This window comes from Triturus cristatus, chromosome 2_1 (assembly GCF_964204655.1).
Source record: "Triturus cristatus chromosome 2_1, aTriCri1.1, whole genome shotgun sequence".
NCBI classification, from domain to species: Eukaryota; Metazoa; Chordata; class Amphibia; order Caudata; family Salamandridae; genus Triturus; species Triturus cristatus.
In genome coordinates, this window is record NC_140581.1 from 1004045401 (window position 1) to 1004061856 (window position 16456).

Here is a 16456-nt window from a genome sequence, read left to right on the forward strand (position 1 = left end):
TCAAACACTGCCTGGACCTCCTCTAGACATGGAAGTCCAGCACAGACCTGATGATCACCCTCACCAAGACAGAATTCCTCCTACTTGGCAAGAACAGCATGCAAGAATTAATTCAAACGTGGTTAAAAGACATTACCATGAACGGCTTTGAACCCTAATTTCACTGAGTGACAAGTCACTTAGATTCATTCTGGACACCAATCTCACCCTCAAGGAACGCGTTGCCAAAAACCAAAGACAGCCACATACAAGCTCTTCCTTGTAAAGGAAGTGAAACTTTTTCGTGCAGAAAGCAATTTCAGAACTGCTCTTTGAACCCTCAAACTCTTGCATGTTGATGATGGCAACACAGTGTTCCATGGCTGGCCAGACTACACACTGCCCTCCACCACCCCTCCTTTGAGGACATCCTACATGCTGCAGAATGTCTCATCCAGGGCCTGAAGAAATATCACATTGCCCCCACATCCCAATGGAATTCCATTGACTCCATTTGAAGGCCCGCACCACCTCCAAAACCAGCTGCATCAATTACAAAGCCAACACAATTAGCATCTCTGCTCAACTTGCAGACAGCCTCAGCATGTCTGATGGCTCTTTGAACACCAACAGCCAGGACAATAAATCGCAATGCCATAACAGTACATTTCTGATCTCAGAACCCAGCTACCTCTCCTATCACTCACGGACGGTATGCTTGCCTTAAATCCTGAACAGCACTAGTTGCCTTTTGGTTAGGTTTGTGATATACAAATATCATATACATACATATTTCTGGATGATAAGAGTTACCTCTGTATTGTTGATCTGAAGAATGACATACTCTCAACTGGAAAAACGCTATCTTGTTGTATAGCTTTAAAAAGGCCAAGGAACAAGACACTGTACCAGCTCCAGTGCAAGCTGCATCAAAAGGTTGGTCTGTGGCTATTTGCTAAAATTTCTGAGCGGTCATAAAGGACCCAAACCCAGCTTCTGATGTTAAGGATCATGCCGCTCTTTCAATTAATGCTTGTTTGCGGTCCAGGGAGGACCTGGCCTGGCAGTTCAGTCTGGACTGTTCCCATGAGGCACAGGGTCAAGACTGATTTGCATATGGCTGGGTCCAAACTGGGGTGGCGTAGTGGGCAAAAGAACAATGGATTTAACCCAGATCTTTTGACTGGGGGAGAATGTTCGCATTGTCAGCATTCCGTCCATCATTAGTTTGCTGTAACACTTTCGCCCTAAGTGGGACGGGTATGCCCAGACGTAGGTCCCTTGCTTACGGTGCCACTGGATTCAAGCTAGCCTGGCTGAAGAAGGGTGACATACCCTGAAACCGGTCCCAGGATGCTTGTTTCCGGTCCAGGAAGGACCTGGCCTGGCAGTTCAGTCTGGACTGTTCTCATGAGGCATAGGGTCAAGACAGATTTAAATATGGCTGGGTCCAAACTGGGGTGGCGTAGTGGGCAAAAGAACGATGGATTAAATCCAGATCTTTTGACTGGGGGAGAATGTTTGCATTGTCAGCATTCCGTCCATCATTTGTTTGCTGCAACACTTTTCGGCCTAAGTGGGATGGGTATGCCCAGACATGGGTCCCTTGCTCACTGTCACAAAAATAGAGTTATGCCGTTCCTCTGTAAATAGAGTCAATAAAGTCAAAGAGAATGCTGGCTCCAACTAAGTCCACAATGTGTCTGTAGTTGGAAATCCATATGTTGGATTATGGTGCCCTCACACACCCTTTCTGAGTGTAATGTCTCGTGTTAGAGTGTCCTATGCTAAAGGATCCTTTAGCATAGGACACTCTAACACGAGACATTACACTCAGATGAGTGCCTTGCTCACACATTTTTAATCAGGGTAGGAGACCCCCAGAATAAAAACGAATTCATGCTAGGTACTCCCAATCCTGTTTTAAACCACTACTACACATCTACACTATTCTGGCCCCACACCCGCACTTCACCATACGGCAGTTGAATAGAAGATCTCCGACAAAGTGCCCCTTTTTAGGAAGCCCGTTGGGTATTGCACCGCCGGCCCGACGAGGAGTAGCCCATATGATGAAGCATGACACCTGAAAGGGTGTGTGAGGGCACCATAATCCAACATATGGATTCCCAACTACAGACACATTGTGGAATTAGTTGGAGCCAGCCTTCTCTTTGACTTTATTGACTCTATTTACAGAGGAACGGCATACCTCTATTTTTGTGACTTCTGCATCTGGGGCCTTTGTTTATGCTGGACCTCCTATTCCCCTGCGAGTGGAAAAAGCCCCTCTGTCCCTCTCTTTTTGTATTTAATCCCTTGCTCACTGTGGCACTGGATTCAAGCTAGCCTGGCTGAAGAAGGGTGACTTACCCTGAAACCGGTCCCAAGATGCTTGTTTCCGGTCCTGGGAGGACCTGGCCTGGCAGTTCAGTCTGGACTGTTCCCATGAGGCACAGGGTCAAGACTGATTTGCATATGGCTGGGTCCAAACTGGGGTGGCGTAGTGGGCAAAAGAACGATGGATTTAACCCAGATCTTTTGACTGGGGCAGAATATTTGCATTGTCAGCATTCCGTCCATCATTTGTTTGCTGTAACACTCTTTCAATTAAAGCACAGCGTTGAAGTTACCATGGCATGGATGCTGCCCAAACTAGATTACATGTATCAAACCACTCAAAGAAAGATTAAAAAACTTCTGACACTACAAAACCAATTATGTCTGAACCTAGAAAATTGTTGCACATCACTCCGGCTCTCCGAGAGCTTCACTGGTTACCAGCAGCTCAAATAATAAAGCTCACACTTCCTTGCTCAAACTTCTAAACTGGCAAGGGCCTTAATTCAATCTACCTTCAGATGTTATCACATTACATACCCAATCTAACCCAGAGATCAAGCAGAGCAAACCCGACAAGCTGACTAAGATTCAACTGGAAAACGAAAGGAGGCAAATCAATTTTGGTTTTGAAAGCATAATTCTGGCCATCAGATCTTGTTACATTTAAAGAGCTAATGTAATTCTTAAGTTTCCCAGACATGACTCAGTCTTTTAATCTAAGAATTAGGAACAGGAAGTTGGACAAAATGATAATCGGGTTATCATCATAAGAATAACTAACATATGTTAAGTACTTCAGGTCTAATCTATTGAAAAGTAAAGTTGTGCCAATGTTGTAGCTACATACTAGGTAGAAGTTATGTCCTACATATAGGCCTACCCGCACAGCATTAATGATTTATACTAAAGTATTTGATTTTATGTTAGCATTTGCATAGATTTGTTCATACGTAATTTACATTAAGTTGTCGCTATAAGCCGTACTAGATGGCCCAAATCTACTCAGTGTGTTTAACAAGAGGTATGCTGCTGTGCTTAATCCATATTACTGCAATAAGCGAAAGAGTAACATTAGTAAACAAAAATAATTGACGGCATTAAAAGTGCAAAATATGTTTCCTTTGGTATTTGCATTATTATTATTGCAGAGCTTCCTCCTGCTATTCTTCAGCTCGTCATAATTGTTTTCTCAACAAGGACCTGTTTCTGTGTATTCTGTCAGGGATGTCATGCTTGAGTGAAATTAGCTAGGTACTCACAAACATTTTCCCAGGGGCCACAAATTTGGTCTGTGATGTGACCAAGGGCTGCATTGATACCAGCAAGGTGGCGGTCAGGTTTGGGGAGCTATTCGTATACATTAAGTGTCTGTATTGCACAATGTGAAACCAATAACTTGGGATTAATCCTGGCTTTTCGCTTAAACAAACTGTGTGGTCCTAGGTAATTATTTTGTTTCACTTACCCTCCTTTTTCTTAATTAGCACATAAGGACCTCGAAATACATGAATTCAGGATGTGTGCTGTACAAAGCCTTCTCCAGTGTTTGATTTGCTAAACTATATGTCGCTCGTGTGTAATATAAACCCCAGCTCCGAAAAGGTGCACATGACAACTGACTTGCCTCTTCGCACACTACTGGCATTGTTATCTGGGTGTCGGGAAGAATGAATGTGTCTCAATTAATGTTTGAAAACTATTACTTTAAAAAGAAATACTTTTCAATGCACTGATAATCTGATGTACTAAGGTGAACGGCTCTGCGTGTTAATTTTATCATACTTTTTCTGCACGATGTTTTTATAAATGTTGTTCCCAAAGTTTAGTGGTTTAGGACACTCTAGTTACTTTCTTACTTTCATTTCAATTAACCCTTAAATAAATGCTTTCCGGGTTATTTAACATTTTTTATGTTGGTGCTGAGTCATGTAAATGTTAGGCCAGTTCTGCTCTTGACCAGCGGGCCGCATATAAAGGTCAGGGGGGCTGCGTGCGGCCCCCGGGCCGTACTTTGAGTATCACTTTAAGGTGTCGGTCTATACTACTGGAAATTGATGGCAAAAAAGTGCAGCTCTCCATTAACTTCAGCACAGCAGCTCTGCTGCAATGTTAGCCTACGGGTTCCATGGACAGGGCTGGGTGTAAAGAGTCCAGCATCTTAAACCTGCCCTTTCTTTACTTGTCGGCCACCGTTCCTTGAAGCAAGAGTTTTACGTAAGAAAGGCAGTGGCTTCCTGTTCCGTGGAACAGAAAGCGCTACCGGAACCAAGGGTGTGTGTTCAACACTCCTCTCAACATCAAGCTCGTAGAGTTATGAGCAGTGTATTCTCAGCGGTGCAGCAGTACATGAAAGTGTCTTCATGTCAGTTTTCATTCAAAAGAATCTCCTCCTTTTGTGGCATACATTATTCATGGGGACAACACAAAGCGGCGTCCTTTAAAGGGAGGCGGATAAAAGGGAACTCTTTTCAGTTGTTGTTATGTGTCTGATATGAGATTCCCGCTCTGGACACTTGTGCTGCAGTGTGACAGAACCAGGGCACCCCCTCTGATCATTCGGATGCTCCGATTGATGTCTTCATGCCACATCGAAACCCCTCTAGGGATTTTATTTTCTAACGCCCTCTTTATGGCCACATCAGCATGCCTTCGTATGTTATGCATAATCCAAACTGTTATTTTTCCGTGTAATAATTGTGCAGATGTCAGCTTAGTTATTAATCAGAAAAGTGTTATTGATATTTGTAGGGAAGAAAGAGTCAGCATCTAAAAATGGTACTCTTCACGCAATACCTCAGCAATTGCACCAAGAGTCGGACAGAGAAAAGCTGGTGTAGGCAGGCCATACAGTGATTGGGGGCTAATATGGTAAGTCCCGTGGACTTCCAAAATCAAAACCCAAGATGCATACATCACCAATGACTGGTGCCACTCAGAGTCTGGGACAGCACAGGCCTTAGGTGTGCTTGACAACCTTCCCATTTCCTGTCGCCACAGTATGAGGAAACAATGAGTTCACTCCAGGAGCAATTAGGCTAATTATTATTTCATAAATGGAAATGTGGAGGTTGTAAGATCCTACGAGATACAGTAGCGAGGTAAATGTCAATACCTTTAAACACCTGCAGAAAGATTTTGGCCTCTCGTAAAATGGAAGGATATTGATATTTCCAGATTCAACTTTGGGTTCACAACTCCAGGTCCAAAATAGTACAGTATGGGCCCTCTCCTCCTCTTCAAAGCAACTCATTCTGGATCATGATGAAGGAGGACAAGCTACGTCCAGGAGTTACTGACTATTAAACAAGGTAAACCAGGAAGAAAGATTACCATACCAGAGAGCTGGAGAGAGGGGTTGGAGTATAGCCTTAGATGCAGAGCAATGTGGAAACAAACTTACAAGAGCCACCAACTTTACAGAGCATACAAGTGGGAAAGAGGTGCGCCTAAACATCCTAATTAGGTGGCACTACACTCCGGCACTACAAGGCTACATAGGACATCCAAGGTGAAGAACATTTTCGAGAGGGTGCGGGGCTCGGGCACATATACTTTGGTCATGCCAACGGGTGAAATCCTTCTGGGAAAGGGTGGTAAAGGGGAAACGGTGGTGCAAATAATAAACAACAATCTCGTATAGTGGAAGGCTCAGAGGTGGTACTACTGGGAAGACCCTGTGAAGAGATCAATCCGCTTCATAGAAGAAAAAGTAAACTTATATCACATATGATGCTGGCAACTAAGCAACCACACTAGCGTTCTGGCGTTTCCAGCTTGCCCCAAAAGAGGTAATGTGGCTGGTGAAACTGTGGGAAAACGATTTGGAATGGAAACAAATAGTAACAAGCATTTGCAATGCAATAGGTCTCGCATTACGCGAGTATGCGCTATTGACATTGCAAATAACAATGCCTTTTATTTTTGTTTTCGTTTCTAAAACAAATAAAAGGCATTGTCATTTACAATACCAATAGCTTAAACTCGCGTAAATGCGAGACCTATTGCATTGCAAATGCTTGTTTGTTTTAGTTTTATATAGCGCGAACAGGACCCAAAGGTTCTGGAGCGCTTTATTTGAGCGGCAATTACAATCAAAGGCTCTCCTATGAACCCTTCCAAAGGTTCATAGGGAATTAAACAGAACTTCCCTGGCTGGTGTTTAACATTGGGGCACTTACACTAATTTATTGTCTCCCCTCTCGGCTGTCAGGGAAGGAGCCATGCTGAGTAATGTGGCCGGCACGTGCAGCGACCCTTGGAGCCCGCCATGAGGGTGGCTAAGGGTGTGGATTAAAAGCTTTGAACACCGTGAAGGAAGTGGCAAGTGCCAACGTGGGCGCACCTGTTACAGATGCAGGGTGAAGGGTGGTGAAAGCTGGCATCTTCCGAAAGGCCAGATATAAATCATCAACAGGAACACTCGCTACCAACGCTTCCCAAAGCCCGGGGCCAGAAGTGAGAAACATGCATTTTATTATCATGTGAACAGTGTCAGGACCATGTGTTGTTTTTGCTCAGCTTTGACGAGGAGAGTTTTTCTTCCGAGTGCCATTTTGGAAGAGATTGAAATAACTGTAGATTCGGCCGTTTCATCTTAAAGTGGTGTCAGGATCTCGAGGCCTGACGTGGAAACCTTTCACCAACAGCCGCAGCTAGCACAGTACAACCCTTCATCGCAGGGGCCACCTAACCATTGTCTGTGCATTCCTGATTGTGGATATTGATGGCATGCCTTGGTGAACACATGGGCGATTTTGTAAATGGTTTTTCCTTTTACATCATAGCCACAAAAGATTGATCGATGCACTTTGGTGTCTTCAGTCTTTTCCACAGAATTAACGAACGTGCCTTCTCCTTCAGCATGTGACCCAGGATGAAATTGTGTGACGTAAAAATATTGACAGGGTGGACCGGTGGAAGAAAAGCGAGACCAATATAAGTCTAATATGAAAGAGTCAAACTTATAGTAAAAACATCTATAATCAATTAGAAGTATCACTTAGAAGAGGGTAGCGTGTACATGCTTGAAGAAAGCAACAGTGTACCAAACACATACAAAGGCTTCCAACCAAGGTCCAGAGGTGTCGGGTTATTCCAAGACTTTCCGGTAACAAAGTGAATGTGATTACACTATGTTTCAACTGTGCTTACTTTTTTTTTTTTTTTGCAGAGTTTTATATAGCGCGAACTTGACCCGAATCCAATCAGGTATCAGAGCGCTTTACATAGCACCAGTTACGTTACATGAGCACACATTCATTTTTTGTTAGGCACAGGGAGAGTAAGTGATTTGCCCAGAATCACAGGATGTTCAGCGTCATTACCGAGACTCGAACCCAGTTCCCCAGGTCCGAGGTCGAGCGCCCTAGCCGTTAAGCCAACTCCTCTCCCCAATTTAGTGAATGCAATTCTATATAACCTCTCAACTACTTTTGAAAATCAGTGAATTTGCGGGACAAATTTGATTACTGACATAGATTTCGTTGTGATTGGTGGAATATAATTTGTATATAATGTACATATTAAAAAAAACTTTCGAACTACACTTCCCATAATGCCTCATTATGGGCAACATGGGATACCAGTATAAAAGAGTAATTAAGATAGGACTTACCCAACCGTGATCAAGACCTTGTGTTAAAATGCGTTGGTGTTAGTGGTGTGAATACATTTTGTCAACCTCGATATCCTGGAGGGCGGCATCCTTTTGTTTAATAAAATTAATTACAGGACTGATTCCACCCGTGTTTGCCTGCACCGGCAGCAAGCGCGTTGAAGCAGGAATTATTTTTGGTTTGGAGTATGAATAGCAACACAACAGTGCCCGATCCTGAATGTTGGACTACCAAAGATATTTTATTTGGAAGGTTTCGCAGCTTGCTCAGCTGCAAGTAATGAACAGCAGTAATTTGGTCTCAAAACTGTAATTGAACCTCACATGTGACAAAGGGCCTGCACGGCACCCCATTGAGGAAAATAAGCTGGTAATTTGATGGCTCCATCAAGCCCGCACTCAACATAATATAGTGACTGTGTGGCTCGACTGCGCGGCTGAAACAGAGCCAGGAGAGAAACAGTTTCATTTAAGACCGCACTTCAAACAACGAATTGTTGGTGCGGCTCGTATTTCAACAAACGAGGCTGAGAGGGTAACAGCGTGTTCAAGCTTAGATTCTGAATGCTGGACTGTCCCTCGACCGACATTGATGGAAACGGATCCGACAGGCACACCGCCTCAATAGATCTGTGCTCTGTACAACGCAGCGAACATGCAGCTTGCATCAGTGGAAACTGAGCCGTCAAGCAAAAGGCTGCATCGAACCTGAAACTTGGTCTGAGTACCAGTGACCGAAAACGGATGCGTGGCCGGGAAAGTGACACGACCGCGCGAATAAACAAGCCGAGGTGACAAGAAGGGCTGGGCGAGAAGGGAGGGGGGAATGCCAGCATCAGAGGAGCCTGATTAAAGCTGACGAAAAGGGAGGGGGAGGAGCGAGTGCGAGCACCAGCTGTGCACGTGCACGCCATCGTGCACTCAAGCTTTAGGCCTGCCAAATCATGTGGGTAGCACTTTTGAAAGCCCACTTACAAAATGTCTCAAAGAGACAGCTTGCGCTGTCTCAGCGAGACCTAAAAATGCATCAAAGGGAAAGAGAAAGTATTTAGGAAACACCAGGGTAGCGGTTAGATTGGTTCAGAATGCTCCTCTAGTCAGATGTTCTAGTTAGCACAACCACCAAGACCAGGACATGAAATGGAGGAAGACGGATGTAATTGAGTGCTCGCTAAGGAGACTGAATGTTGATCAGCTGTTGGCTATTCGGGAGAATACATAGATTTAGAAGGCTATCAGTTAATGAAGGACTATGTCAGTTGAATGGTTCTCTCTGGTGGTATTAACGTAGCTTTGTGAATGGTCACATAGACTCCTTGAGACTGATTGTTTAAGAATAAGTTTGGATGAAAACATTTGTTTCCCTACATACTGCCTTTTTTGGTCATAACACGGAGGTTTTTCTTATATTTTTTTCCATTTGTTTAGCTCGGCTTTTCTAGCATTTTGCATCATTACGTGAAGTATTTTGCATGGAAGTGATTTCCCTCCATGATTCACTGTAGTAAGTCCAAGAATCAGTTTGAGAATGTAATGCTCCTTTCTTTGTTTACTTCCTGTGTACAAACTTGTGCGCGTGCCGCTTGCTTTTGAGTGCCTGTTCATGGTATTCTTCCATAATGCCAATTATGCTATGGTGTTGGCCGATGCAGCATACTGTTTAGATTTAGCTTATAACTGTTATCACCATTTAAATTATATTGGCCATATGAGGTGCGATTCTTCCGCTAAGGCGGAGAAGCTTCCCCCAACTTCTCTAAGAGCAGAGCAAAGTGAAAATAAAATAATAACAGAACTTTATTTTCATTTTATTTTTAGCCTGCCTTTAAGTTCCATGTTAGGGCAGGGTGAAGCTGGGCTCGTGTGATGCCAGCAGGGGGAGGAATGGTGGCTGCATCATGTGCGCATGATGATTTGGCCGGCCAAACCATCATGCTCACTTTGAAGGTTCTCCACCAGGCTGTATGGTACAGCCTGGGTGGAGAACATGCACAAGCTCCCAGTTCCTCTGAGCACCGCAAGCGCCTCACCACCGCGCTCAGACCAACCAAAACGGTGCTGTAAGGCAGCGCCATGATTGCCTAGGGGAGTCTACGAGCTTCCGGGAAGCAGGATACACCAAGGACAGAGGAGAGGCGGTGGCTGGCGACCCACAGGCAAGTCTTTTAAAAAAAATTCTACCTTTCTACCCCCCGCCTCGTCCCCCACCAGCCACCACTACCATACATGAGTTACAATTTCCATAGGTTTGTTTAGTTTCACGACTGAAGCACCACTTTTTCTTTGTGTACCATTCATTGAGTAATATCTTTTTTAGTATCCAGGACTATACTTGTTGGAAGAACAGTTAGGATACTTAATATAATGATTCTTTATCTAAAGTGCATTTTACTAGTACATTTTTTTCATTTGGCTCTTTTGTTGTCTGTTGATGTATTCTTCCATTTGTAGTGACTGTGGTCTGCTATCTCACAACACGAGTCATCATGTTGAGGACCGTCTTACGTACAATTGACACTACCGTCGGAAACATGTGGAACATTTAAAGTGGAACTTTTTTGGAGAGACGGCTTTATGGACAACTATCCACACTTAGCGGAAATGCACATATATGTGTGACTGATACCAATTTCACCAGTTATTTTAATCTGAACATAAGCATGTATCTGCTTTAGTCGGTCCCCTCTTTTTAAGATTAAAAAAATTAATTGCATGTTTGCCTATAGGCAATATATGTTGTTATGGATTGAATTGACTAATCGATAAATTTTGATTTGTTTGCTGTGTTCTTCACAGATAGGATGCATGTGACACCTACTCTTTCATTCACTCATTAAGTTTATTTATTTTTCGTTTGCAAACGATTACTTTGAGGGCATCATTGTATCTGGTTAGAGACTACCCCGCCAGAGTAGTCAAAGATCTCCAAAGCCCCAAGAGACTATTACATGCAAATACCAAGATAGAACATTATTATATTGCATTGAGAGAACCAGTATTCTTTTAAGAGGACATTTGACACAGCCAACCTGAGCTGAGCAGGACTTCCCTGGTAAGGGGGTGGGGTGAAAAGAGAAAAGGACCACAATGTATATGAGAGAATAGCAACTGTACTAAGGTTTAAACTGAGAAGAGCACAGGGGGTGGATGAGGAGGGAAAGCAAGAGGAAAAACAGTAGTTGGCTGGTTTCTGTATGTTTGGAACAAACAATAAAAATGTAGTAACCTAAATACTGCACTTATTTTGCTGCAAGCACGCAGTAGACTTGTTTCTTACACTACTCCTCCAGCACGCAACCCGAGTAGTCTTTCCAATGGACCCTTATCTGGTCCTTCTATTTCATACAGTCTTTAGCACCAGAACAAAATTGGTAGGAGGGAGGGACGTGGTAGGAGAGGGAAAGTGGGGGAAGGGGCAATAATGCTGTGGGCTTTGTCAACTATTTACTGATATGCAGATGAGTCTCATCCTGAAATTAACGCATAGGAAGCTCCAAATCCCTATTCAGTACTTCAGCTCTTCCAAGCATAACTTCTAATTTCTTCTATCGGTGTCCCCCGGAAGACTGTTTGTAATATTACATATCTATCCAAACTGCTTAAGACAGGCACACTTCATGCCCTTCTTCTGAAATGTGCCTTTTCCAACAGACCACCCTGACTGATCGTTGACAAGCTCCCTGTATGTGCAGCTTGAACATATCAACAGTTATGTTCACCAGCCTGCACCATGGCAATGTCTAAGTTGCTGCACAGTATCATACAGGACCTATCTCATCACTAAGCTTCCTCACCCGTTCCCTTATGCACATTCCAAATACCAAAGAAAAGAAAGGAACACTTCTGCCACCCCATGACTTCCTGATGTGTCAATGACCATATTCAACGACAAGTTTAAGTGTTTTACACAACCGTCTTCTCAAACGCATACATCTTTCTGAATCTACCACTGAAGTTACATTGTATCTCAAGTGCCTACTGCATTGTTGGCCCCATGTCTGTATGCCCTGTTTTGCAAACACCAATTGTGCTCTTTGCTTCAGTAACACACATTTTAGTTTCTCTACTCAACTCTGCTACATTTTAAGTCCAATGCACAGATTAGCATGTTTTGGGGAAACTCTAAATAATTAGGAACAATATAATTACATTTGTGCAAAATCAAGTTTAGTCACGTTCCGCCTTAAATTAGATTGGTCAAATAAACTAACACTAGCCCACTCGATCTCTCCCCAATTTTTTTAGGATATTAATTTTGGCAACATCAAATGAAAATCAATCTTGCATGTATCTTTAGTTAAAATATTCAAATGTTCCATCTCACATGTTTCAGATGTTTTTCTCTTAAAGGCAGAGTCAAAGCTAAAGATGAACCTGCAGAAATAAAATCTCGTCGAGTTAATGGCCTGTGACTTCTGACCAATGTTATACCGGAGCATTGAGACTGGCAGAGTTTTACATTACATCATAGTCGTAGTGTACATAAAAACAATTAACTGTTATCCCATGGACAGGCGCTGGGAGGGAAAATGCAAACCTTCATTTGAGCATCAGGCCCTTATGCATAGATGCAAAGTTGTCTCGCTGTTATGTCCGATGCTTTCATCTAATCCTGGCTTTTTACTCAACTGCACTTTACTGCTGGGGCGTTTGAGCTCATAGTTACAATATTACCAGCAAAATGTCACATCAACAATGCCATGTCTGTTTAAAGGTCACAACTGACTTAAAGTGACACATTTGCCACGGGGAGACTTGGAAACTATGAATGTCCACGTAACAGTAACACTACCTTAATGTAGTCAGGCAAAGAGCGCAGGAAAACAGTAGTGAGCATACTTAAAACATCAAGTTTCGGAGGTCTTAGAATGCAGGGCTACATATTAATCTGGTGTCATTCAAATTTGTAAAGGTTTCACAAGGTACTATGCTGTTGTCAGAGTTGACCACCCCCACAATGCAGGCCTCAAAGAATCTACTCTTCCACTCGCTATGGAGAGTCAGGTTTTACCAGGGCAAGCTATATTTAGACCTACTTGCCACTGTTAACTCACAAAGTGAAGAAGCATTAAAGATGCCTTTCAATCTTATTTTTATCTTGTCACATTAATTCTGTTTTCAGAGACAGAGGTCAAATGTCAGTTTACTTCTACAATCACTTTCCTTTCTCTGACTGCAAAGTTTGAAGATTTTGTAAAGTGAACTATCTGACAAAGATGCTGTACAAAAAGTGAGAAATGGAAGGTTCTAGGATGTCATGTTTTATTCTATCACATTTAAGTAGCTAAAAAGTGAACTGTACAAATATTTCAAAATACATTTCAGTAGTTAAGAAAGCTCTTGTTTTGTAATTCTGTATGATGAAATGAAATATTTTAATATGATGAAAACCAATCAGAACACTTTACTTGATGATGTGCAATTGATAAATATGTTTGCTGAAACCCAGTTTCCAAAGATTGTTTATACACAATATCATTTTATAAGTAAAACGAAAATGTGGCATCTGTAAACGACAGTGCACTACCACCTAATTTTTTTGTAATATATTTATTAAAAGTGAGAAAATATATTTATTAAAACCAGCATGGCCGATTCCTGTGAATCAGAGCAAAAAGACTGTAATGACTCCAAATTGATAGGTGCAAAGAACCGTGGACCCCAATGTTACATTGAATGTGCTGCCCTGTTCCCAGCCAGCAGATGTGAGACAGACGGGCTGCCTAGGTGCACGAAGGGGAATTCAATCCCACCCCAGAACAGCAGAGAGGCAGCAGTACTGATTGCCCTGGGCCTACAAAGGACTCTGCATGGTCAACCATAAGAGCTTACAGGATGTGCCTTAGCGTCACACAGAAATGGGGGGAAAAGAATAAAACAACTGCACAGTTTTGTATAGCAGCATGACTCCCACCACGGCCACATTCTCAGAATCAAGTTAGCATTGTGTTCTTTAAAACAATTCTTGTCTTCAGAGACAGGTTTTATGCAAACAGAACATTCTGTTAAGAGGTTTGTCTCAGTAAAGAACTTCATGTCAGCTTGGACTTTTATTTTCCATGGTCGTTGCACATTAACAAAGAGCTAGCAAGAATAAAACATTTAAATATTACATTTGCAATGTGACATAGTAAGTGTCTCAACTTTGCATTTAAATCGGAGACACTCAATTTAATATACCAATTGGTGTAACAAACCTGGCACTGTGCAAGCTCTTCTGACAGGTTACTGACTTCTTCTTGCAGCAATAAGATCTTGTCTTCATTTTGCAAGGCTTTTTTGGATGTCATCTTCAATCAAGTTGGAATTAGTTTGCAATGGAACTAAAGTAGGAAGAAAAAAGTAGTAATTCATTATAGATCACTATAGCAAGAGGCAATCAGAGGTCAAGGGTACTGCCTGATCAGTAGTTACAGACTTGTTTTAAACTCACTGCTCAGAGATTTCTCATAAAGCCACAATGTGATCACCATGTTTAGTAGATATGTTTGCACATTATCTAAAAAGTAAGGAATTTAATACGTTTGTGTGCAATCCTGTGACAAAAGCAATGTCACGAGAAAAGGAAGAACAGTAACTATCTGGCATTCATGTTTGCAGCATGTTGTAGAATGTTCTGCTTAAATTCTAGGGGAATGGAAGGTAATGTGTATCGGATTTGCCGTTTCGGAGAAAGAGAGTGCGCCCATATACCACTAAGGATCTTACTTGGACTCCAGATTTACCTAAGCCGTCTCAAAAATAATGCTCTTTTATGCCAGAGCAAATAGTTTTCAGTGAATTATCCCTCCGGTCCCTACGTTTGTTTTTTGTTTGTTTTTAATATATTTATTGTTTTATATTTTAACCTTGGAACAATGCAATAACAATTTTACAGCAGTTGTGCAATGTGAAATTGAGCATCTGACAGTTCTCACAGATAAGACACAGATTTACAGGACAAATCTGCAATTTTAAATGAAAGAATGTGTGAGAAAAAGGTCCCTACGTTTGTTAAGAAGGCATGGAATGGTCCATGTGTGCTTCACACATATTACCTGGCACCTCCAAAATGGCCTTAAACCCAGACTCACCCCACCCCAACAAGCACAACAGATGTATTTAAAAAACATAGCTGCATTTCCAAAAGAAGCGGTGATCTTAAATTCAACTGACACCAAGACTAAAAGCGTTTTATGCTGCTCACGGGCACCCTACAGCTAATTTATGTACCCTTTTTAATCTTTTAGTACAAGTAACTTTAATAACATTAAATAATTCAAATAAATGTGCTTGATTTATTTCTTTTCTGTTACAGTTGTTCTTTTGCACTCAATTTAATTCAAATGTGCATGAATACGTTATTTAGCTCCCTTCCTCTTCCAGGCAAAGGCACATTTTATGATGCTCCACAAGCATTCGATCATAACTACAATGCTGCAAACTTTTAAATATGTTTCACCATGTGCAATCCATTTGCTTTTGAAGCATCTTAATTCTACTCAATTTCTATCTGAATTTGTTTGAACAAATTGTGGTTAACTTTGGGGGCTTTTTTAGCCTTTAGGTTTGGTTACATGTAGCTTTAGATGTATGTAAGATATCATGTCATTTTGTTTTTAAAAGTGCAATGTTATGTCAGAGAGAAAGTGGACTTGTGGTCAGCGGCTTCAGCATTGACTTTCATGTGTTTTTTATGCTTGGCCTCGCTTGGATGAGGGTGACCTTAATGTCTAGTGCATTTTGTTGATAGTTACATTGTCCGATTTGAGTTCCCTTTAGGTTTTGGTGACATGGCAACAAGTAGTCATTTTATTGGTCTGCAGATGAATAATAAATTTGGATCATTGGAAAGCAATCAACAGTTCATATTGTGAGATTCAAGTCTGCAAAACGAACTGCAAGATGTATTGTACACAGGAGGGTGTTGCAATCGAAGCTCAAGAGTTCAGTTGTTCACAGTTCTTAAAAAAGTTGACCTGCCTCTGGATTTAAGACATATCAAAGAAGAGGTATGTGATTTCAGAGGCAAGGATATAGGATTGATAAACAGTGTGATTCCCGACAGAATTAATTTCAAACCTAAGGCAGTATTTCCTAGAATTTGGCAATACGGAATTTCAAAAGAAGCAGAAGAGGGAATGAAGTCCATTACAGAAAATGTATTCTATGAGAAGTGCTTGGTAGGTAGTCCTTATAGCTCTCCGATAATGGGCTTTAAAAAACCAACTGGTAAATGGGGAATAGTGCAAGACTTGAGGAGAATAAATCAGATACTGATCTCATGAAGTCCTGTGGTCACCAAATTCTGCTGTTCTATTATTCCAGATTCCTGCAGATGTAAAATTGTATAAAGCCATTGACTTACGCCAAGTGTTTTTCTATATCCCTCTGCATAAGGATAGTCAACCTCAGTTCTAAAATAAGTCCTCATTTGTGTCGAATTCCACAGGGGTATACTGAATAACTCAATTTTCAGTCAGATCCTAAAGGAAAGATTTTGAGAATCTACAGGTGCTGTGTAACTCAGTCCTGGCACAA

At 41.9% G+C, this 16456-nt stretch overlaps 1 protein-coding gene across 1 annotated transcript in view; it reads right to left on the reverse strand.

Annotated features, from left to right (window-relative positions):
* The window catches only part of CNTLN (centlein), a 1182709-nt gene that overhangs the window by 1148787 nt on the left and 17466 nt on the right, over window positions 1-16456 (reverse strand). Inside the window, exon 2 of the mRNA XM_085634784.1 lies at window positions 14134-14259. Within this exon, the coding sequence (XP_085490910.1) occupies window positions 14134-14226 (93 nt within the window). The 5' untranslated portion in view covers window positions 14227-14259. The remainder of the gene's footprint in view (window positions 1-14133; window positions 14260-16456) is intronic.